The sequence below is a fragment of the Toxoplasma gondii genome, chromosome Ib (genome assembly GCF_000006565.2).
Source record: "Toxoplasma gondii ME49 chromosome Ib, whole genome shotgun sequence".
Taxonomy (NCBI): domain Eukaryota; phylum Apicomplexa; class Conoidasida; order Eucoccidiorida; family Sarcocystidae; genus Toxoplasma; species Toxoplasma gondii.
The window spans coordinates 256,241-276,743 of NC_031468.1; the positions used below are offsets into that span (position 1 = coordinate 256,241).

Sequence of the window (20,503 nt, forward strand, 5' to 3'; positions counted from 1 at the left end):
CGTTTCTGAAAGTTCCATTCCTTCCTTTGGCGCCTCTCATGCAAAACCGGAACCCACGGTTTCTAGTGCGTGTTTTCTCGAGCTGAGAACGGAGCGCAGCCAACCAAACGGCGGATGCTCTGTTTTTGAGCCAGCGACAGAAATGGCATCGTGTTTCGTCGCCACTAAACCCAAAGCTGCCCTGCTAAATGAGACATAATCAGCTGTGCGCATCCGTGCAATAGCCTTGCTTCCTCAGAGAAACGAAGATATTTCCGTTTTCTATCCCCCCCCCTTCCCCCCTTCCCCCCTCCCCCCGCAGCTCCCTTTGCCCTCCAGTGCTGCAGATCAAAGTCTGCTGGCCTCTAGGTCTGCTGGTCTCTCGGTCTTGTGGTATCTATTCGGCTAGAAATGTGTGATCAGTATTTAGCTTTTAGAGATTTTAGTTGATATGAACCCAGACCGGACTCATTAAGCTTTTCTTCTCCCACCTCGACCCCTCGGGCTTGTGGTGTCGGAACAGTTTTACGCGTTTCACCGTTTTCTTCTGCGCGTCTGCAAGGAGTCTTTGTAGTGAAGCCAGACTTCTGCGATGAACAGGAAGCAGCCAGGTGCGTAAACTGGCTCCCTGAGAGCATCTGTTTGGTCTTCGGTTGCGGCCGAGATCCCCTCCAGAAGCCGGGCACTCATGCCACGCAAGAATGGCATGAAAAAAAACAAATCGCGGTGACTGTCGTGAGAGCGCGCTCCCAGCCTCATTTTCGCCTCGAACAACGCAGAAGCTTTCTCAGACAGCAGGCGCCAAAACAGTCTTATTGCAGAAGCTGGCGCCCGTCACTTCGCGGAGGTATGGAACGCAGACACAGCGAGGCGCCGTCCCCGTCGAACCTCTTCCACGAAGACGAGGACATTTCTGAGCACCTGGAAATGGTGGCACTGCGTCCGAATTCCCGTTTTCAAGTCACCAGAAAGTCCACCGCCGAATGTGACTCCTCCGAAAGACACTGTGGGGAAGAGGAGTGCATTCTGTGGCAAACGAGGAAATCCAGATCGACAGTCCGAACGATCCGAGATGCCTGTTGGCGTCGCAGCAGCCGCGTCGCTGACACCCCTGACCGAATGTGCAGGGGAGTTCGTGGTCGCGACTCAATGTCCCCTTCTGCCAACTGCCAAGATCGGAGCTTTTTTCTCCACAACGCGAAAGCATCTGCCGCTCGCGATAGCGAGGGCCGGGCGTCGCCGAGACACAGAAGCCCTTCGCTAGTGGCTTCCGTCCCTCTTCGCAGGTGTTGTGCCGTTTCTTGTTTTCTCCCCTTCGTAGCGTTTCTCAGTGTGGCACTTCTGCTGCTTTGTCGCAGTGCCACGAAGGGTGTGAACGTCTTCAATCTGAAGTCCGCGTTGTGGGGGAACTCTTACGGCTTTTTCATTTCGGACTCGGTCGCCGCGGATACCTCGTCTTCTGCGGAGATCGCGCAGTCCTCGTTTTTCGCGGGTGTCGCGTCGGTCCTCGATGGACTCTTCCCCAGCGATGACAGAGACCCGCTGCTTCTTCGGGGTTCACCTCCCTCGCCGAGGAACGACCGAGACCGTGTCTCAAGCCGCGCCGCCGTGGCTGCCGCCTTTCGTACGCCAGGCGGAACGGCCTCCTTCTGCTCGAGCTCTGCGCTGGTGCCTGCTAGTGATAAGTGGCACTCCCAAGTTTTAGACGAGACTGAGACGGGGACCGCAGGAAAAACGGGAGATCTTCCGCGGACCTCTTGTTTGCCTTCCTTCGAGGCCGCTGTCATGCTCTACGATTGGCGACTGCAGGACTCGTGGGCAACACGCCGCTGGAGGTACCACGCGCCTGAATACGTCCGGAAGCTCTTGACGCTTTTCTTCCCCATCGACCGCCGCCTCCACCAGCTGTACAGACAGGAGATGGCTGCAGTCCTCGCGCTGGTTGGCCCGTACGTCGAGATCGAGCCTCCAGTTCCCATCAATCCACACTGCCAGCCGCCAGAGTCCTACACCGTTCTTCCCCGGGAGCAGGAAGAGGGTGGCAGGAAGCGAGAGGCGACAGAAGCGCGCGGAAATCAGACGGACACCAAGAGGACAGACACAGCGGTTTCGGCGGGGGCTTCTTTGTTGGATGCGCAACCGGGGGATCCAGGAGAACAGGCGAAGCCACAATTGGAGGCCCGTGCATCTCATGTGACCATCACGGAGTTCTGCGAAGAAGCACGGAAAGTCCACAGAGGAGCCTTCACGGGCCAGGGACGAAAGAAACCGGTGAAAATCGTGGACGCCGTCATTCTTGGGTATGGTGTCGTCTTCGGGGGAGGGGCGGCACCTCAGAGGGAATCTGGGGTGGTATCCAACATTCGGCACTGCGGCTGACCGGACTACCACAGAAGAAGTGCCACACCAGTCTCGGTGTCGAAGACACCCTCACGGAATCGTCTGCAAGTGTGTGTTTCATTTTTCGCACCCAAAGAGACTCGCTTAACACCAGGAACTGGGGCATGTATATATATGTATATATATATATATATTTATTTAAATCTATATTTGTGGCGGAACATGACTGGCAAGGAATGTTGTCGAAAACATATTTGAGGTCCCTTAGGTTTTTACGCCTCTTTTGTCTGGCAGCTCAAATCCCCAGTGTAGTGTGCAGGCTCCTTGCAATTTTGGCGCTCCACAGTGCTTTCGCGGCTTGTGTCAAGCGTGTTCGATTAGCGCCTTATTTGTTTTGACGCTGATATTCTTCAATCGTCAGTCGTTATCGGTTGCAGTATATTAGTCGTACTCATGTTGGCTGGGAAGCTGGGGTCATTGATGATCCTTGTTCAGTGAATAAGAGTGGAACGCTAGCACGGGATAAGGTAATAGCTACTCTACCCTTTAAGATGTATGATGTTCGCGAACTGACACTACCAATAACAATGGAGATCACTCTGTTTATCCAAATGTCTTCTTCCTTTCTTTTTCTTTCACTCCTTCACTGTTCACCCACAAGCCTCTTGGGTGTTTTCAGGTACGACTTGGACATGTTGGAGGTTCGTTTTTACGAGTATGAGCATACAGTCGACTACTTTGTGGTTTTGGAGTCGCGTCATCACACGACCGGTCTCTTCGAGAAGCCGCTTCTTTTTCAACAAAACCGCCACCGGTTTGCTCGCTTTCTGCACAAAATCATATACTTTGAGATTCCCGTCGACCTCAGCCTTCATCTGGCACAGCGCTGCAGTCCCAGATTCCTAAAGTGCGTCAGTCGTTTTGCGGAACTCGAAGCGCAGGCGTTTCAGGCCTGTGCACCGATTGTCCAGGCTTGGATCACGACAACAAACGCAATCAGAGTCATCTCGGATCCGGTACTCAGAGCCTACATTTTAGGTCTAACCCAGGAAATGTCTTTGGGGTTTCGCTTGAGTCACAGAGTGCAGCGAACGTATGCGTTCGGTTTCTTCGACCACATTTAGCTTCAAGGAGGGCGCAAGTTACTGTCCAGCAGTATTCTTCCCCACTGCCAGTGAAACGAAGCATGTTTACTGGGAACAGTGCATTTTCACTCAAGCATTTGATGGATGGCTATACCCTTATCTCTTTCGTTTTCTAAGTGAGCAACTTTGTCTGTTTCGCCACTCCTCCGCTGCTGTGAGGCCGCTTCAGAATCGAGCCCCAAGCGGTTTGTCTGTGCGCCACGAAGTCGCTGACAAAGACGTCGGTGTCAGCGCGTTGTGTTCTCATTACTTGTGTACACTTCATCGATCCTTCTTCCTATCCAGGACGCCAACGCAGTGCATGCGCAACGAGTTCTGAACTTCCTATGTAGAGTGGTACAAAGACGTACGCAACAAAATGCGGCGAAAAGCAAAACATAGCTTGGATTCGACAAACACTCCCATCAGGATCTAATTCAGCAGTGTTTACGTTCTTGGAAAAGCGTGTATGTCGTCCTTGTGCCGAAGAGGAATAGGAGGTCGCGTTAAGCGAAACTCGTTCCCAACCCCCAAGTTAAATTGGTTCGGCGATGTCGCCAGGTATTGTCCGTACAAAGCTGCTTTACAGTCTCACCAAAATGTGGCAAGGATTTCAAAGCGTTGTCTTTCCTCGAAATGTGATTGCTTTGACACTGCTTGTTGCAGCGATTTTGACAATTGCTGGAATTTTGAGTTCACCAGTCGGAGCATTTTGTTTTGGATGTTGGCGCGATTCAACGAGGCAGTCGACGCAGCCGGAAACACTCACCTTTCAGCTCCGATCATTGGTGACGACGACCTCATCATGACGGGTGACCCCGACGAGATTGTTCGAGGTAACGGCGAATCCGAGAGGCCTTCTTTTCATAAACGAAACTACATGTTATTTCGTCGAAAAACATCTCAGAGAAAGCTACGTTTGAGCACTTTGTACAGCGGTGTCAGGTGTTGCTTTAAGGATTCTCTTGAGTTCTTGGATCTCTGTCGTTCTGCCTGACTTCCATTCTTCTTCATTTCGTTTGCGGAGTCGTGGTGAAACGACTTAAAGTTATACATCATCTGGGTCGCGTGTCGGTTGTATAATAGACGCAGTATCGAATTTTGCTGTCGTAGTCACAGTGCGTGCTCTGGCGTCGAGACCTTTGTTTTCTGGATGCCGGCGTTGTAGCGAGGACGTGGTAACACTACATATAATCTGAAATCAGCGGTGAAAGGGGGAACGATGAGAAGGTGAAGGCAGTTCAAAGCTACTCATCATTTTTGAAACGCGCTTTGCTTCTCGCCGTGAGTAGGACCTCGCAGTGCCAGAAGATGGTTGCGTCTCTCTTCTTCGCTCGGATTGTCAGGCGACCGACTGCGACATTTAAAGATGTGTGAACCTGTGGAGCAGCCAACCCTTGGGTGGGCAATGGTCCATTACCCTGGCCACCTGGGAGGCATGGCACGAAAAGATTTCGGCGCTCAAGCAGGCCTCTCGACAGACGTCGCGGATGCAGTTGGACCTCTAATGGACACCTTTGTAAGGACTGGAGAGAAGTACGAAAAGTCGGTCCCGGACCCTTAGAATCAAAGCATTTGTAGAACTCAGTGAAATCTAGAGCCGATTATGAACTGCCGGCTGTGCACGGCGCATATGATATATTCTTTGTGCCAGTGTGTACTGGGGGTTCGAAACTCGTTTCTCAAGAAGAACTAACTACGTCGCCTGATTCTCTGTTGAGGGACTGTGTACCTCCACAGTGGCATAAAATAGAAAAACGATGTTTGTCTGAGTCGGCTAATCATCTCCTAGTATTCACGAGAGTGAACTTCGCAGTGGCCTACATGGTACACAGTACACAGTGAACACGGAATAGTTCTTTACCTATCTTCCATTCGATTTGAATGGCTATATGACTGCTGCAGGTCCCGAGCTTCAGATTTAAGTTTACCACTTTGCTTAGAAACCAAAGTGTATCGGTTCCTTCTTCAGCTGGCACTCCACTCTTGTTACGCGTCTTACGCATTCTACCAAACTGCAGCGATGAATCTTCCAGCAGCTTCTGCAACTGTTGTTTCTGTTGAAATACTACCAAGTGCAGTTTTTCTGCATTCCTTGATGAGGGGGACAACACTAAGCTAGATATATATTCCGACAGGTTTGCTCGAACCAGTCACATGGAGGTAAAAGATAGGTAACGCTATCATAATGCAATCTATGGGGGCAAGATAAACTTTACGGCAAATAATCATTTCGATGGTACATGAGACGTAGTGTCCTGCAAGGATCCACGGTATCAATTGTGGTGTCGGAGAAAAGAGGTTTTTCAAGCGTGTAGCACCCCAGAAACTCATTTCTAGCTATGGTAGTACACATGCGAAATAGGCGGTCGCTGCATATTTCCACGAGTTTGGCATTGTTCAGTCTGCTGAATACGAAGTCACGTCAATCCCATTTTTTTCAGAAACCATTTTTTCAAAAGTGACAGTCTGTATGGTACCACCTGTTGAGACTTTGGGTCTGCTCTTAAGTATGCAGTGAACCAGCTCGGTGAGATGAGACTGGTATTCATGGGTCTGTGGAACAAGAAACTTTATTTTTAATATAGTTCTCTTCAGTTGATGTGTTTTTTCATACATATTAGCAGACAAGACACAGAATTGGCAATGCTGAATTATTTGTTTTCAGATGTACAAAAAAGTCCGGTATCTGCATCGGGTTGAAGATCCACGACGCCTTCACCATGTTTTCCAAAGACACGCGCCGTCGCAACTGACCCCGCCCCTGTATCTCTACGGCGGGTGGCACATGAGCGACTTGTCTTACCTTCCTTTTCTGATGAGCAAAATCCCAGTTGATGACAACAAACCCGGCTACGAGCCCTGGTCGGTGTACAGATACCTCGTGAATGGAGACTTGGATCTCGCTCAACGGAGCATTTGGGAGGAGTTCCGAGACTACCGCCAGGTTGGGGCCTCTGTCATTTCAGCAGACAAGGTAAGGCAGACCGCGATGTTTCTGGTTCTATTTTTGCATTTACACAGTGACAGTGAACGCGGCTCTTTCTTTCAAGCGCAAAGGGACGGACAAAACACAGTTACTTGTCTGAAACAGAGTTTCAACAACCTTTAGGAAGGTGACCTCTGTTTCTGAAAACGTGTATGTTTAGGCGCCTGCGGTGGCAGATCCTGCAGACCTCCGCCTTTGGGGGCATCGGTGGGGGCAACTCAATCTCGACATTGAAATGTATCTGGTGAATTGGTTTCGTACTTAACTGGCCCTCGCTTTCGCGAGTAGCAGTCGACCATTAGATTTGTGCAAATTGTAAACATGTGTTGGTTTTTCAAAGATACGCTCGATTCCCCGAGACTTAGAGCACGTAACCTGATGGTCGTTGAAGGCACAGTAAGGTTTGTATCCGGGAAAGAGAAACTTTCGAGGTCAAGTCAACGGACGGTGAGAAAAGGAGCTGTGAGAAAAGGTGTTTTCTTTGTTGTGCATCTGCACAGGTTCCAGACGCGTACAAAGATCTAGGCTTCGGCGACATGCCCTGGGTTATAAAATGCAACCCAATGAGGTAAATGAGAAGAAAGGGGAGTTGTGAATCCGTTTATGAGAAGATGGATTGGCAGAGTGTGTAGAACTTAATGAGGATTCTCGAAAGGTTTGGTTCGTTTTCTTCTGGAAATTCCGACATTTCCGAGTTCCTAGGGAGGCCGAGTCAAACGCTCTCGACGAAAAGCGCCGTCGCCGCTGGTTACACAACACTCTTCACGCGAACGCGAAATACGTGTTTGGTTAAGTGACGATTTCTAAGCGAGAGAAGTCATCAGTAATCGCTGCCTTTTTTTGACTTACGTCATAAAGGGCTTGTAGCACAAGTAACGCCACGTCTGTTTCTCCTGCGCACAAAATCGCTTTTTTGCTCTCATCTTCACAACTCGCAACTGACCGTGTTGTGCCTTCTTCCATGGCCGAAAGAAAAACGAAGCCAGTGCAGCTCTCGGACATGACTGCTACGTGCATCAATATGTGTCTGTGATTTTTCTGATGCAAGCCCATTTTGGCGAAGCAGACTACTAAAGTGGAAATCGTAGTTTTTGTGCAGCTTGTATAGAACTGGTGGTTCTTCAAACGTACGCTGGATATCGTTCAGTCCAGCGTAGGGCTTCGGCGTCGGGGACCTGTGGTCTTCTCACCGTGGGTTCTGTGCCGTCTGATTCGTGGTTACCATATTGTCGGCAAAGACACGCATATGTCCGTTTCGGAAACTGCAGTTCCAGTCCACGTTACGAAGTGTAAAAGGAAATTCTTAGATGTGTAGAAACGAACCTTTTCTGGGGAGTATGTACCACGAGTTAGACAGCGGGAAAGCCTGTTTCGGGTTCTGCAGTTCTCTGTTAGGTCTCATGGACACGCACTCACGCGTTTGTGCATTTTGATGGTGAGAGTGTTTCGAATGTGTTTCTTCTCCCGAGAGAAAAAAGTTACGTGTTCTTGTCTCTCTTTTTTCAGGTACCCGACGTGGTTTCGCCTCCCCGACAAGAGGTACTTTATGCGTCCCAACAAGTCGTTTTATCGAGGCGCTGAGCCCGTCATCGTTCGCAATGTTCAGGAATGGGAACACACCCTGCAAGACATTCGAAACTTCTACAAAATTCCGGGGCACTGAATGCGACCCTCTGCAGCGTCGACTGAGATTTCCAAAGGCGAAACAAAAGGGCGAGAGAAAACTGTGACATGCGTCCAGCCTGTGTGCAGGTGTTGGGTTTCACGTGCACAGACATTTACCCTGGCAGTCAATGCAGTTATGACGGTCGCGTGGTTCCGTTTTGGAGCCGTTGAACGAGGTATACTTTTCCACGGAGGATCGTTCAGCTTCTCTCCGTATACATATTGTATACATGTCTATATATGAAGATACACTCCCTTTCTATGTATCTCTCTGAACATGCATGCTTCTGTCCATATGGAAGTGCAACGGAAGTCGGCATCCACGACAATTGCTCCGACTCCAGATGTGGGCTTGAATCGCCCGGCCTATGCGATTCAACGAAGGCTCTTCACGACACGAGAAGTATCACGGTTCACAAACGAGAAGCTCTCGCGTAGTACCAACGAAGTAAATATTCGACAAATCCAAGGATCCTCTTGATTCCACGCACACCAAGTCCTCCAGTCAACCCGTCCCTACGTTCACCTTTCCTTCTCTTTTCCTGCGAAGGGCATGCGACACCAGAAAACAACGGTAGCTCGATTCCCTGATACGCTTTGTAAATAGGCGATTGTGGCGCTTTGAGATCATGCTATCGGCGAAAAGGAAAGTGCTTTTCACAGGGAAGGGATGCTTAGTCACTCTTCTACTGACAGGTGGACGCAACGGAAAACACCTGCAGGCAAAGAACTTGATAACAACTTGATGATCTCTTATCATTCCCGGAGGTCCACAGAGCTAGCACTGTTGTGGACAAGCTTTCCACATATCACCGCATTCACTTTGGTATGACGGAAGCCACAGACTTTTCACGGGACCTTAGAAACTCGACGCGAGCCTTCTAGTGGCTTTTGCTGGCACCCTGAAAGCCGCTGTGCCACGGGGAAGGTGAGATAAGACGAATCAAAGCATTCTGTGTTCCTCCTTCGCCCTCAGACGCCCGACAGGAAGAACGCTTACCTTCCCTCAAGTGCCACCGAAATTGGCACGCATTCCTTTACGTGTGTACTAAGAGAAAGTGTCTCATCGGAAGAAAGAAGTCTCCCTCTGCAGTCAGTGAAAGCCTCTTTCTGTGGAGAGAAAACGTGTGATTCTTCTACGAGAACCAGATGACACAAGATATTTCTCCGGGCACCGGCGACGCCTCCAACACGCAGCCTTGTCGAAACGGGGCAAGTGGGTACATGTCTTTTCTCTGTTCTCTCCGCCAAGGAAAAGGGTAAGCTTCACGATGTCTTGGCTACACACAGAACCCTGTTTTTTCATCGGCGGCGAGCAGCGCTTCTGTGAAAACGAGGCCCCGACTTTTCTCGCAAGAAAGCTGTTCGCGAAAATGCGCCCGCGACTGGAACCCTAGCATTCCCCGCCCGAGCCCACACTGGAAGAGGTTCCCGCGTCTACGGCAAGAAAAGCCTTCAATCGGCTTTTGTTAGAGCTCAAAACACCTTCTTTTTCTTGGATATTTCCCCTGTCCAAATTCCCCTTCGATGCTTCTTGTCCTAGACGCTCGTTCCGTCCTCTGTGTGGTTCTGCCGGCACGTAGGTCTCTGTCTCTTCCCCGCAGTTCTGCCGTCTCTCTCAAGGCCTGTGTTGTCTGTTCGTTTGTGTCCCTTTCTTCTCGAGTTCTCCACCAGACTAAGAAGGGAATTCCCAGCACAACGTGGCAGAAGGGCCTTTTTCTCCGAAGAGAAAACGCAAGCCCTTACATTCGCTCATCCTAGACTTGCCGTTTTAGGACTTGTTCGTGGATAAGTAACGTTTTTCCTCATTGTTTTCCGCGGAATCACTTCAGGTTTCCACGTTTCCTCTTTTTCTAGCTACTCAATCGCTTTAAAAAGCAGCGGGAGTGTCCTCAAATGCGCCTCGGTGTCCCGGGAACCCCACAGGCCCCCATCAAACGGGTGGGTATCCACAGGTTCGTTACGGTCTGTTTGATTCGTTTTTCTCCCTCCTTTTTTCTCTCCGTTTTCATCCGCTCTTTCGTTTCCCGTTCCTGACTCTCCGAGGCAGCAGGCTTCTTCGTTGAGTTTCCTAAGCCAGTGCCTTGCGGGGTTCGTCGGTGCGCAGTGTACTCCTGTGAGACTTACGTGGCACTCTTGTGCCGCATTCACGGGCATGCCTCAACACACGGTGTCAGTTTCCTTCATGCTAGAGCTCGCGGGCATAGAGCGCATGTTTTCAGCTTTGCAGGTGTTGTCTCATTTCCACAGTTCGAAGTCGCTCTTCCAACCGCGGTTCGTGTCTTTCCATTCCGGGGACCTGAAATACTTGCAGGCAAATCTTTGCGAAGCGTCTTGCAACGCAGGTGCATGGACGTATGCTCGCCTTTAGATGAAGTCTGGTTTCTCCGTGTCTCTTTGGCATAGAGGCTTCAGGAAGCGTATTTTCTTCTCCGGGCTGCGCAGCTCTCGACTCCGTCGCTCCCTTCTCCCTTGTTGTCGCTCCATCTGTCTCCACAAAAGGATGAACTAAAACCGGACTGTGAACTGCTGGCCGCTGACTTGCGAGCTCGCGGCTCACGCATCTGCGGCGTGACCGAACCCCGCAGAAGTCGCCGAATCCTTCTTTTGTTCAAACGAGGAAATGCGTTCTCCCAACCTCGCCGCAGCTCCTGCCCACCCGGCGGCGGAAACCCCCGGCGGCGGCGCGCCTCCACCGGCACCCGCTGGCCCTGCCGCACGGCCCGATGGCTCTCGAGTGTCCGTGCGCCGGGCACCCGTCTCGGCTGTGCCTCGCCGTCGAGCCGAAACGGTTTCTCCGCTGCTTTCTCTCTTGGCTTTTTCGTCGACTCGCCGGGGCCTTCTGCTGCGGAGCCACCCGAGGCTCTCTGCGACGCAGCGAGTGTTGGGCGAGGCCTTGAAAGCTGTTTCGAATGACGTCGCAGTCGCCCCCAGTCGCAGACGCCCGTGTCTCCGGGCTCGCAGAAGAGAGAAGCGTCAGTCGCAGGACGCAGAAGAGGGACGACAGGGTCGGTGGTCGGGCAGCAGGGGCGCAGTAGCCTTCTGGCGAGGTCGAGAGAGAGACAGAGTTTCGAGAGCAACGCAGGGAACTTCGGTTCTACCTTCCAGGTTCCTTTCCTCTCTGACGCCTCCACGCCTACTCTCTGTGAAACCTGCCGTCTCCCCTCCAACGCGCGGTGGACTTCGACGTCTGTACTCCACAGTCTCGCCTCCGGCCGCACTTTTCTTCCCGCCCCGACCTCGCCGCCCTCTGCTCTCCTGTTCGCGGCCGCAAGCGACAGCGAACCAGCGCGCCTCCCTCTCGTCTGCGTCAACTCTGTGGTCTGTGGCGACCGCGTCTTCGTTCCCGGTTTCTCGCTCTTGGCTTCGTTTCAGAACGCCCCGCGCTGGAGCCTCGCAGTCGTTCTCGGGAGAAGGGAGAGCAGAGTCGTCGGACCTGGGCTTGACAGACTGGTCTGCGTCACCGCGACGCGTTCAGGGAAACTTGGCATTTTTTTCGAGACAGGTCTGCAGCTCGAAAGCGCTGCGTCTCCGTCGAGACCAAGTCGTCCTCGAGGCCCTCAACCCGCGGTGGCGGACTGCCTCGCTCCCGGCGCGCGCGCCGGCTGAGGTTGCCGTGGTGTCTAGACACCTCGGTTGTGGAGCGTCTTCGGACTCCGAACGCATGTGTCGGAAGCTTCAGAAGTTGCGTTTTTCTTCTTCCGCGCGACGAGTTGCGAGCAACCGCAGCCGAGCCTTCAGAGGCCGCGACAGCAGAGGAGAGTGCGGGCATGCCTCGCCCGTCCTCGGGTCCTTCTTCTCCCCTCTTGCTTCCTCCGGTATTGCGGCGGCATGCTCGGGACTGCTCTTTCGAGCTCTCTCGCTGCGGATCTCTTCGTTCCGGTGGACCTCTGGAGAGAAAAGTGGATTTCCGCAGCCTCCACTCTCCTCCCCCTCCCGTGCTCTGAGCACGCCGTCCCCGGATAATGGGAGTGTCTCTGCATCCGCTTCTCTTTCGCCTCTGCAGAGCCTTGAAGATCACGGCGAATGCGAGCCTGGCTGGCCTTCCCCCCGGCTCTCTCCGCGACACTCCGGTTGTGCCCAGTCCGGCCACAGGCGACTTTCTTCTGTGGGAGAGAAGAAGATGCCTCACGCAAGGCCAGGCGAGTTCGCCTCTCGCCGACGTCTCGGATCTGACGCGGCTGTCACGGCTGCGTCCCTCGCCTCTGTCTCTTCTCTCTCTCCCCACACAGAGGTGAAGACAGGGAACGTAGACTGGCGTGGAGTGGAGGCGAGAGAGAAGGAAGCGCAAGGGTCACTCGAACGGGGCATCTGGTCTACGTGTTTGTCAAGGAGTTCTCCCCTCTCTCCGGCAGTCTCTCCTGCCCTCTCTCTGTCTCGGTCTGCCTCTTCGCTGGTATCTCTCTCGGCATCCCGTCGCGTCTCGTCTGTGTCTGCTGCTGCCACGGTTGCCAGTCGTCTCGGACAGAAGTCGCGGGGTCGCTTGCAGGTCGGAGAGTCGAGTAGAACACTTGAGAAGCCGAAGGCCGTCTCCGCTCTGCAAATGAAAGCGGAGGCAGATGGTCAGTCTTTGAGGCGAGTCGATAGAGACTCGAGAGGTTCTGTGTCGGAGACTCCGAGTGAAGCCCCTTCTGGGCAGCGACCGGGTGCGTCTTGGACAGCGAACGCCCCACCTGCGTCCCCCCCGCGGAGGAGACACTTCGGAAACAGAGGCCAGTCTGCACGTTTTGCGACATCCCATCGAGGAAGCGCGAGCGAGGAGACACTCGACGGACAGAAAGACGCCGTGTCTGCGTTGGAGAGATCGAAGCAACAAGGGCGAGAAGAGAGTCCGTGCGTCCCCACTTGCGTCGGGCAAACGCCCCGAAAAGAGGCTTTCCTCAGAATTCAGAAACAGAAGTTACCTCAGTTGCAGCTCGTCGTGGAGCCTCTGTTCGCAGGTGCGGCGAACGTCAAGTGGACGACGCGAGTCGGTCCAGAGGCCTTCTCTGGGTCGCCGCTGCTTTTCGAGGAAACCGTCACATGCAACGACCCGCATATTTTCCTGTGCCCTGCGACGGTTGGAGACAGAAGAGAGGAACCGCCTTGCGACAGAGAAAACCGAGCGTTCAAGAGACGCGAACTCGCCGTCTGCGACGCGGCCTCTGGAAGACCTGCTGTTTTGTTGAGTGTGGGAGACCAAGCAAGGAGTGGCGACGTCGCGCCCCAGTCGCCGTCTGGACCCAGCAGGTCAGGCCTCGAGCCACCCGACCCGCATGCAGCGGCGCCCGCCTCGAACTCTGTGCAGGGTTTTTCTTTCCTGCCGAGTGCAGTTGGCCAACGAAGAGAGAAAATGGCGAAGACAATCAGCCAGCCTCTCCTCTCCCGCGCGAGAGCGGTCTCCGTGGTGGAAGAGGAGGGCGCACCGCAGAGGCGAGAGACACGCCGCCTGCTGCGTCGCGAGGCCGGGGCTCTGCCGCACAACGCCTGGGTGTCGATGGCAGGCCACAGAGGTTCCCAAGAAGGGGGAAAAAGCCATGCGCGATTCTTTAGCACGGGGTCCGGCAGAGGCAAAGACCCGTACGAGGTGCTGGGCTGCAGCCGGTCGAGCAGCACTCAAGATATCAAAAAGAAGTTTCGAGAAATGGCGAAAAAGTACCACCCGGACTTGAACCCCGACCCGTCGGCGAAACAAAAGATGGCCGACATCACTGCGTACGCGCTCACACGCGAGGCACGCTGGTGCCAGGCTGGCCGAGATTTTCTGCCTGCTTGTCGGAAACGAGCGCCTGCGCACAGCGGGGCGGACTTCGCTCGAGACTGCAGGCGTCAACTGTAGTTCCACTCGAACAGAACGAGCTTGCGCAGCTAGCTGAACCAAGCCGAGAGCTTTCTGCGAATTTTCTTCTGTGGAGGCCGAGCTCCTGGAATCCTCTGGATCGAGATTTTTCGGAGTTCTTTCGTCCGCATGCGTGCCAGTCTCCGTCTCCTTCGTGTCGTGGCTTCCGTGAACCTCTGTAACATGTACACGTCTTTCCATGTAGACACCTAGACATGCATATATCTATATATCAATATATATATATATATATATATTGATATCAATATATATATGTGTGTATATATCCGTGCTTTTGTGGTACGTGGGCCAGAGCCAGATTCGCTGCCATTTCAAGTCGAGTTTTTCTTTTGGGGGGACTTTTGTTTTGAAATTTTCATGTGGTGCGTGCGTGTTTTCAGAGCCTACGAACTTTTGAGCGATCCGAAGCAACGCGAGTTTTACGACAAAACGGGCATGACTCCTGACGAGGCGGCAGCTTCAGGTGCAGGTCCAGGAGGTCCGCAGAGCTTGTGACATAATTCTGTCGTCTGTCGTCTCTCTTCTTTTTTCTTCTCTTACTGATCGTTTTTACGTTGTCTTCCATGGCACTTCTCTTGCGTCTCCACTAAGAAGAAGGAGACTGAGAGCGACAGGTCGAGTTCCGTCTTCGAATTCTTCTTTCACTCGGCTTCGCCAGTTTTGCTGGCGCGTTTTGTCTCTTGTCGCCTTCTCGCGACTCTCTCGTGTTGGTCAGGAACTTCCGGGTCACCCTTTCCACCACAACTTCCAGAAACGAAATCACTGCCGACATATATATATATATATATATATATATATGACTATGCATAAATACATCCGTATAGAGAGAGAAAGATATATGTGTATATTTTGTGCACGCACAAGTACATGCATGCATATATATATATATATATGTATATGTATATGTATATTTATATGTATATGTATATGTATGTGTGTGTATACGCATGACTGTGTATATACAGTCACTCAAACACAGGTATGTTTCCGTGAATCAGTTCCGTCCAAGTGCGGAATTCCGAATTTTTTACACTTTGCCACATCTGCCAAAAGAAGCGTGTGAGGTGCAGTTCACTGCGATTCTCTGCGGTGTTTTTAGGTCCGTCGGCTGGTGGCAGCGCGGGTTTCGACGCGTCTTTCATGTTCACGGATTTCGCGGAAATGTTTGCCAACATGGCCGGCTTTGCTGGAGCAGGTGCAGGCCCTTTTTCTGCATCCGCTTTCGGATCTGCAGGCGCCGCTGCTGGCACTGGCGCCGTGCGTGGAGAAGATATTCAAACGGAAGTCACCGTCGACCTCATGGAGGCAGTCAAAGGATGCGAAAAGGTAGAACAGAGTTCTCCCTCCTGCAAAAACAGACATTCACACGCGTACTACATACTCACACACATACCGATATATATACATATATATATTTGTATGTGGAGTAATATATTTGTATGTGGAGTAAAGGCAGATGGATTTAGGTGTAGATGTCTTTGGATTCCTTTGCGTGATTGATCTCTCGTTTGCGGGTTGCCTCGCTCGTCTGCGTCGGAAGACGCACTTGTGGCTTTTTCTTCTCTGTTCTGCTGCGTCCACCGTTTGCTCGCCCTGTTGTCTTTGTGTCTGCTCGCTCATACTTTGCATGAAGCACTCTGGGCTGTCACTGTTGTTGACAAAACGCCAAGGAGTGTAGAGAAGAAGTGTATATTTAATCCGGCCTTTTGCGTCTCTGTTCTTCCGCTCTTTCTGTGTGTATAACGCAGAGGTCTACGTGCTCGTGTGTGACTTATCGCCAGCGGGTGTGAAACGGCCTTTGTCTATCCGTGTCTTGCCTCTGCAGTGTCGACTCCCTCGCTTCCCTCCGTCCTGTCTCTCCTGTCTCCCAGATGAGTAGGTTTCTCCATGTGGACTAACGGAAATTGACGTGTGAACCCTCTCTCTCCCTTTTTCGCTCTGCCTGCTCTCTGCAGACGCTGCACTTTAGCGCCAAGTGCGTCTGCAATGCATGCACAGGAACGGGAAGCGCGACAGGCAGCGGAGGAATTCAGCGATGTCGAACTTGCGGAGGCAGTGGCGTTCAGCGAGTCGAGAGAGGCCCTATCGTTCTGGGCATCCCGTGTCGCCAGTGCAACGGCGCTGGACAAGTCATCACCCACCCCTGCAGGTAAAGAAGCTGATCCGCGTCTGGAAAGGTTTTCCTCATCACACTCTCACACTTACAGAGTCGGGGAAGACCCGCGCTCCAAAGGCGTCTTCGTCGTTTAGTAGCGCAGCAAAGGGAGCGGGAAATACAAGTTTTCAAAGCTCATCACGTGGGCACAACGAATCTGCGAAATGAAGAGTTCCAAACCGGTCGCTGTCGGAGATTCGACGAGGTCGTGTGCTGCTGATATCTCGTCTGCAATTCGAGAAACTGTTCCCGCTGAAGAAACACGAGTGAGGGGGATATGGCGAAGTCGAAATGGTTCCCCTAGGGCTGTGTGCGCGCCAGCTGCCCATCCGAGGAAGAAAGGAAAGAACTCTCGGTGGTTTGTCTCCCTCTCGGACTGGAAGAGAACGCGGAACGCGCAAACGACAGATACGGCCTTTCGAACGGATTCCGATAAAAAAATCAAACAGCTAACTGCGTGTATTGCCTTTCCTCGATTCTGTCTCTCGCAAAACGCCTTCAGGACGTGTCGAGGCACCGGAGTGAAGACGCAGCCCAAGGTTCTGAACATCGACATTCCCAGGGGTACGTCTTTCCACTTTGTCGCGTTTCGCCCAGTCGACCTCGCAGGGTCTCCCCCTCAGAGAGAGAGGACAGATGCCAAGGAACGCGACAAGCACCACTAGGTTCCACGACGCGCCAGAGACGATTTCCTTGCTCCCAAGGACCCTGCGGGCGAGATTGAGCGATGTCCCGCATTTCCGCTGTGACAGCGGGGTTCGCTGGATCCTGAATGTGACTCCAGCTTCGAGATACAGACAGAAAAGTCCAAGCCTTCCTTTTGTACACGACACAAGGCGTCACGATTTTAGAAGAGATGTCACAGAAAAAAGATTGACGGGTGCTCTCTTGTCTGCGCGTCGTTGCTCCATCAGACCTTAAGGGCGTCAGAGTCTGGAACTAGAAAAGAAGGAGACGATTTGACGCTTTCTAGTCGCAGCTACATGCTTAGGTTCGCGTGCTTCGTGCAGTCCAGTGGGGGTGGGATGCTGATGGACGACAGTCACGGAAAACTGGTTTTTCTCATGAATGCAATTCAGAAAATCCTACTTATGGGGTCAACATCTACAAAGAAAGCGGTTGTTTGTATCGACCTGCCTGTTTCTTCCGGTGTCCTACCGCAGATACCTTGCTTGTCGTTCTTTAGAAGAGAGGGAGAACTTATCTTTGCCTTCACTGGTAAAGCATTATGCATGCTTCTCCTTCCTCCCTTAATTTTTTCTGCTTTCTTTTTAGGCGTCCGCCAGGGCATGCAGATGCGCGTGCCTAATCAAGGCCACATGGGGCTCCGGGGCGGAAAGCCGGGGCATCTGTTTGTCAGCGTAAGTGACAAACGCAATGAGAAAAAATGCAATTTCTTCTAGCGCAGGCGTGAGTGGAAGACGAGGAAAATAAGGTGGGTTATCTATCCTAGAAGCGACGGTACGACGGGCATGTTTATATTTATGCAGGATGATTTCTCTAGCGAACTTGTTTCTAGTGTGTATATTTAGGCCACTGAGGAAAACAGGTTTCTCTGATGAGGCTTCATAGGAGGAGTTCCTTGTAACTTGTTGGCGAGTTGTGCATGCTTGGCTTGTTCTCCCAAATTTCCAATTGTAGAAAGGGCCAGTTTTTGCGTTTTTTCTCTTGGTAGAGACAAGCACATACGCGGGTCCAAAGGTCTACAGCGCATATCGAAGACAGGCGTATGTGGCCTGGGATATGCAATATATGAAACAAAAGTTCAACTGCGAGGGAGAGACAATTAGAAAAGGCGACGCGCGGGAAGATGGACAAAGCCTCGATCGTTTTCCGCAGATATTTGAGGGTCTTGCGGTTTTTTTTCGCGACAGCTCAAGTTTCCAGACCGTGTCCTCTCTCAACACAAAGAAGACTGTCTCGTGTCAGACGCTAGACGATGCTTCCTCTCACACTTTCCGCTGCTCAATTGTTGCCTTTTTGTGGCTCGGGTGTGCTCATTCTTTCAGATCAACGTAAAACCGCACGACATCTTTCGATGGGTTGACGATGACATCCACATCGATGTCCCTCTGTCCATCAAACAGGCAAGTCGTGAAGCCCGTCAGAGGCGAAAAAGCTTCAGAGTCACTTCTTTCGTTCAAATCCCAATGTGCACGGCAACAGAGAGGAACGTCTAGGTAAACAGGCAAACAGAGGCATAAACATAGATATACATAGATATTATTCGTCACCTCCCAGAGGGTAAGGTTGTAGACGCATAGGTTGACAGATAGAGACAGGTGACGGTATCGATCTACGGATGTGTATACGAATTTTTTTTCCTCACCTCCCAAGGTGCAAGACTGTATGTAGATATGTATAGGTTCATCATATATATATATATATGGATACATAGATGTATGTGTATAGATAAAAGATATTTACCATTGTGTGTGTATGTTTACGTGGAAATATATGTAGGTAGATAATAGGGGAGGTTTTGCGGAAACCGCCTAACCGCCTACGTGTGTCTAGACACGTCTGCTTTGCTTTGAACAACCACTTTCACATGTCTTGTGTCACGGGTAGATCTGACAAATTTCAGAAGCCTGTGCTGTGGAAGAGCGTGGTTTTCGATGAATTTCTCGAGAGATCACTCGTTCGTTCAATTTCACCGAGAAATTTAGAAATAAGTGTGGAAAAACTGCATGGATAAGCGGCTACCCCACGTAAAGACAAGTTTTCTGTGTTTTCCCTTTTCAGTGTCTCTTGGGAGGCAGCGTCGAAATATCTACACTCGATGGTATGGTGGAACTTCTCATTCCTCCCAACACCTCGCCATCAACAGTCAAAATTCTCAAGGGAAGAGGACCGCCTAAAATCGATCAACGCGGAGGTGTTGGCAATCTCATTCTCCATTTCACATTGAAGGTAATTCATATCAGAGTCATATATAGTGTATATGAATATATATTCAGGATGAATAGATGCATGTTTATCGTAATTCGGCGGTTGCTTTTAAGTATCTCAGGTGTGTGTATTCTCCACATGTATCTGTGTGTGCTGTTGAATGGCGAGAGCGTTTTATGTCAGTTATGTACTGCCTTTAGGTGTCCTAAGACGGGTGTTTTCTGTTTCCTGTGTTCATTGTTGCGAATCGTTTGCATCATTTTCGTCACCGCTGCTCGAATTTTTCGTTGTTCCCCATGTTTCTGGCGCAGTTTGCGATTATCTTTGTGTTTTCCCAGATGCCGACGTCCTTGACGCCGCAGCAGCGTCGATACATCGAGCTGTTCGACCAAATTGAAGAGGCGCGTTCGTACCCCAGCAGCCAGAGAGAGTCGAGTCCTCGGCCTGGCTTTGAACAACCACCCGAGAAAGACCCGCGAGCTTCTTCTCGGGCGTCTTCGCTGAGAAGCGAAACCTCTTTGAATGACAGCGAGACGAACGCAGACGCAGATCAGAGACACCCGGCGCCGCCTCCACCCCCGCCTCCGCCTCCCCCGCCTCCGCGATCGCAGGCCAGTGGAGATTGTCATTCTCGGCGTAAAGCTTTCAGTGACAACGGTTCTTCAGGTTCTACTGAGGATGGCCGTGGCAGACGTTCTTCAGTTTCCCATCCGGAAGCAGAGTCTGTGTCTTGTACTCCGGGGGAATCGGTGAGAAAGGCGGACGCTGCTGGAGCAGGTGTCGGTATGGATAGGGAAGTGGAGACTTGCGCTGGAAGTGAGGCACCGGAGGTGCACACAGACCTTGAGGACGAGGAGAAAGAAACGGGAAAGTCTGATAAGTCTGACGGGTCCGAAGGCAAACAGGAAGTCTAGTTCATCCCGGAGATCGCGGGGTCTAAAAAGCGGCAACGCCGGAGCGTCTGCGTCGAAAACGTAGACGATTTGCGTCTCCCTCAAAAGGCATGTTGTGTCCATGCTAATTCCATACTATCATTCTGTTTGAATCTGTTTTCGTTCGTGCCAGAATCAGCGTGTCTTTTCCTATTTCCCGAATGCCACTTTTTCCCAGCCACGCCGTCGCATCTAGAGCCGTGAGGGAGCGGATGTGCGGGGAACCTGAAAAGAGTGCTTTTTCTCTCAGTGTAACCGAAGCAGGGAAGGGCGAATTGCATTCATCATTCACATTAGTTACCTGTGCGACTTGTCCAGTACGAAAGACAGACGAAAGCGCCTGCAAACTCTTTCACGAGCATCGACGTGTTGAAACACGGAGGCAAAATTCAGCCACGTTGGCAGTTGTCTACGCATTTCCGCTAAAATCAAAACAGGTCACAGCTGGGGGATAGTGTGTTGTTATTCGCTGGAGGGCCTCCAAATGCAATCTGCTGTAATGCGGAAATCGAAGCAGGCACCAATCGCGGTTGATGCCTGCTTCGAGTATTCCACTATGGCACAGTCACAACCATCTTAGATGAGAAG

General features: G+C 51.7%; 2 protein-coding genes across 2 annotated transcripts; both read left to right on the forward strand.

The window, feature by feature from the left end:
- Positions 1 to 8,647, forward strand: TGME49_207750 (hypothetical protein). The gene is made up of 7 exons (XM_002369538.2): positions 1 to 2,279; positions 2,999 to 3,226; positions 4,110 to 4,279; positions 4,790 to 4,962; positions 6,112 to 6,420; positions 6,933 to 7,000; positions 7,939 to 8,647. The coding sequence occupies exons 1-7, from the start codon at positions 829 to 831 to the stop codon at positions 8,093 to 8,095; spliced, it is 2,556 nt and encodes an 851-aa protein (XP_002369579.2). The 5' UTR covers positions 1 to 828; the 3' UTR covers positions 8,096 to 8,647.
- Positions 8,648 to 9,586: 939 nt separating this feature from the next.
- On the forward strand, positions 9,587 to 20,345 carry TGME49_207760 (DnaJ C terminal region domain-containing protein). Its single transcript, XM_002369539.2, has 9 exons — positions 9,587 to 13,791; positions 14,317 to 14,414; positions 15,036 to 15,262; positions 15,892 to 16,085; positions 16,594 to 16,655; positions 17,367 to 17,452; positions 18,101 to 18,178; positions 18,837 to 19,004; positions 19,322 to 20,345. Exons 1-9 carry the CDS (start codon positions 10,721 to 10,723, stop codon positions 19,895 to 19,897), a joined length of 4,560 nt encoding a protein of 1,519 aa, XP_002369580.1. The 5' UTR covers positions 9,587 to 10,720; the 3' UTR covers positions 19,898 to 20,345.
- The last annotated feature ends 158 nt before the right edge of the window (positions 20,346 to 20,503 follow it).

Excerpts from the sequence above, each read along its gene's own strand:
- TGME49_207750 (XM_002369538.2), top strand. The coding sequence starts at position 829 with ATGGAACGCAGACACAGCGAGGCGCCGTCCCCGTCGAACCTCTTCCAC. Across the intron at positions 6,421-6,932 it reads CTGTCATTTCAGCAGACAAG|GTTCCAGACGCGTACAAAGA; the intron begins GTAAGGCAGACC and ends GCATCTGCACAG. Across the intron at positions 7,001-7,938 it reads ATAAAATGCAACCCAATGAG|GTACCCGACGTGGTTTCGCC; the intron begins GTAAATGAGAAG and ends CTCTTTTTTCAG.
- TGME49_207760 (XM_002369539.2), top strand. The coding sequence starts at position 10,721 with ATGCGTTCTCCCAACCTCGCCGCAGCTCCTGCCCACCCGGCGGCGGAA. Across the intron at positions 16,086-16,593 it reads GTCATCACCCACCCCTGCAG|GACGTGTCGAGGCACCGGAG; the intron begins GTAAAGAAGCTG and ends AAACGCCTTCAG. Across the intron at positions 17,453-18,100 it reads CGGGGCATCTGTTTGTCAGC|ATCAACGTAAAACCGCACGA; the intron begins GTAAGTGACAAA and ends TCATTCTTTCAG.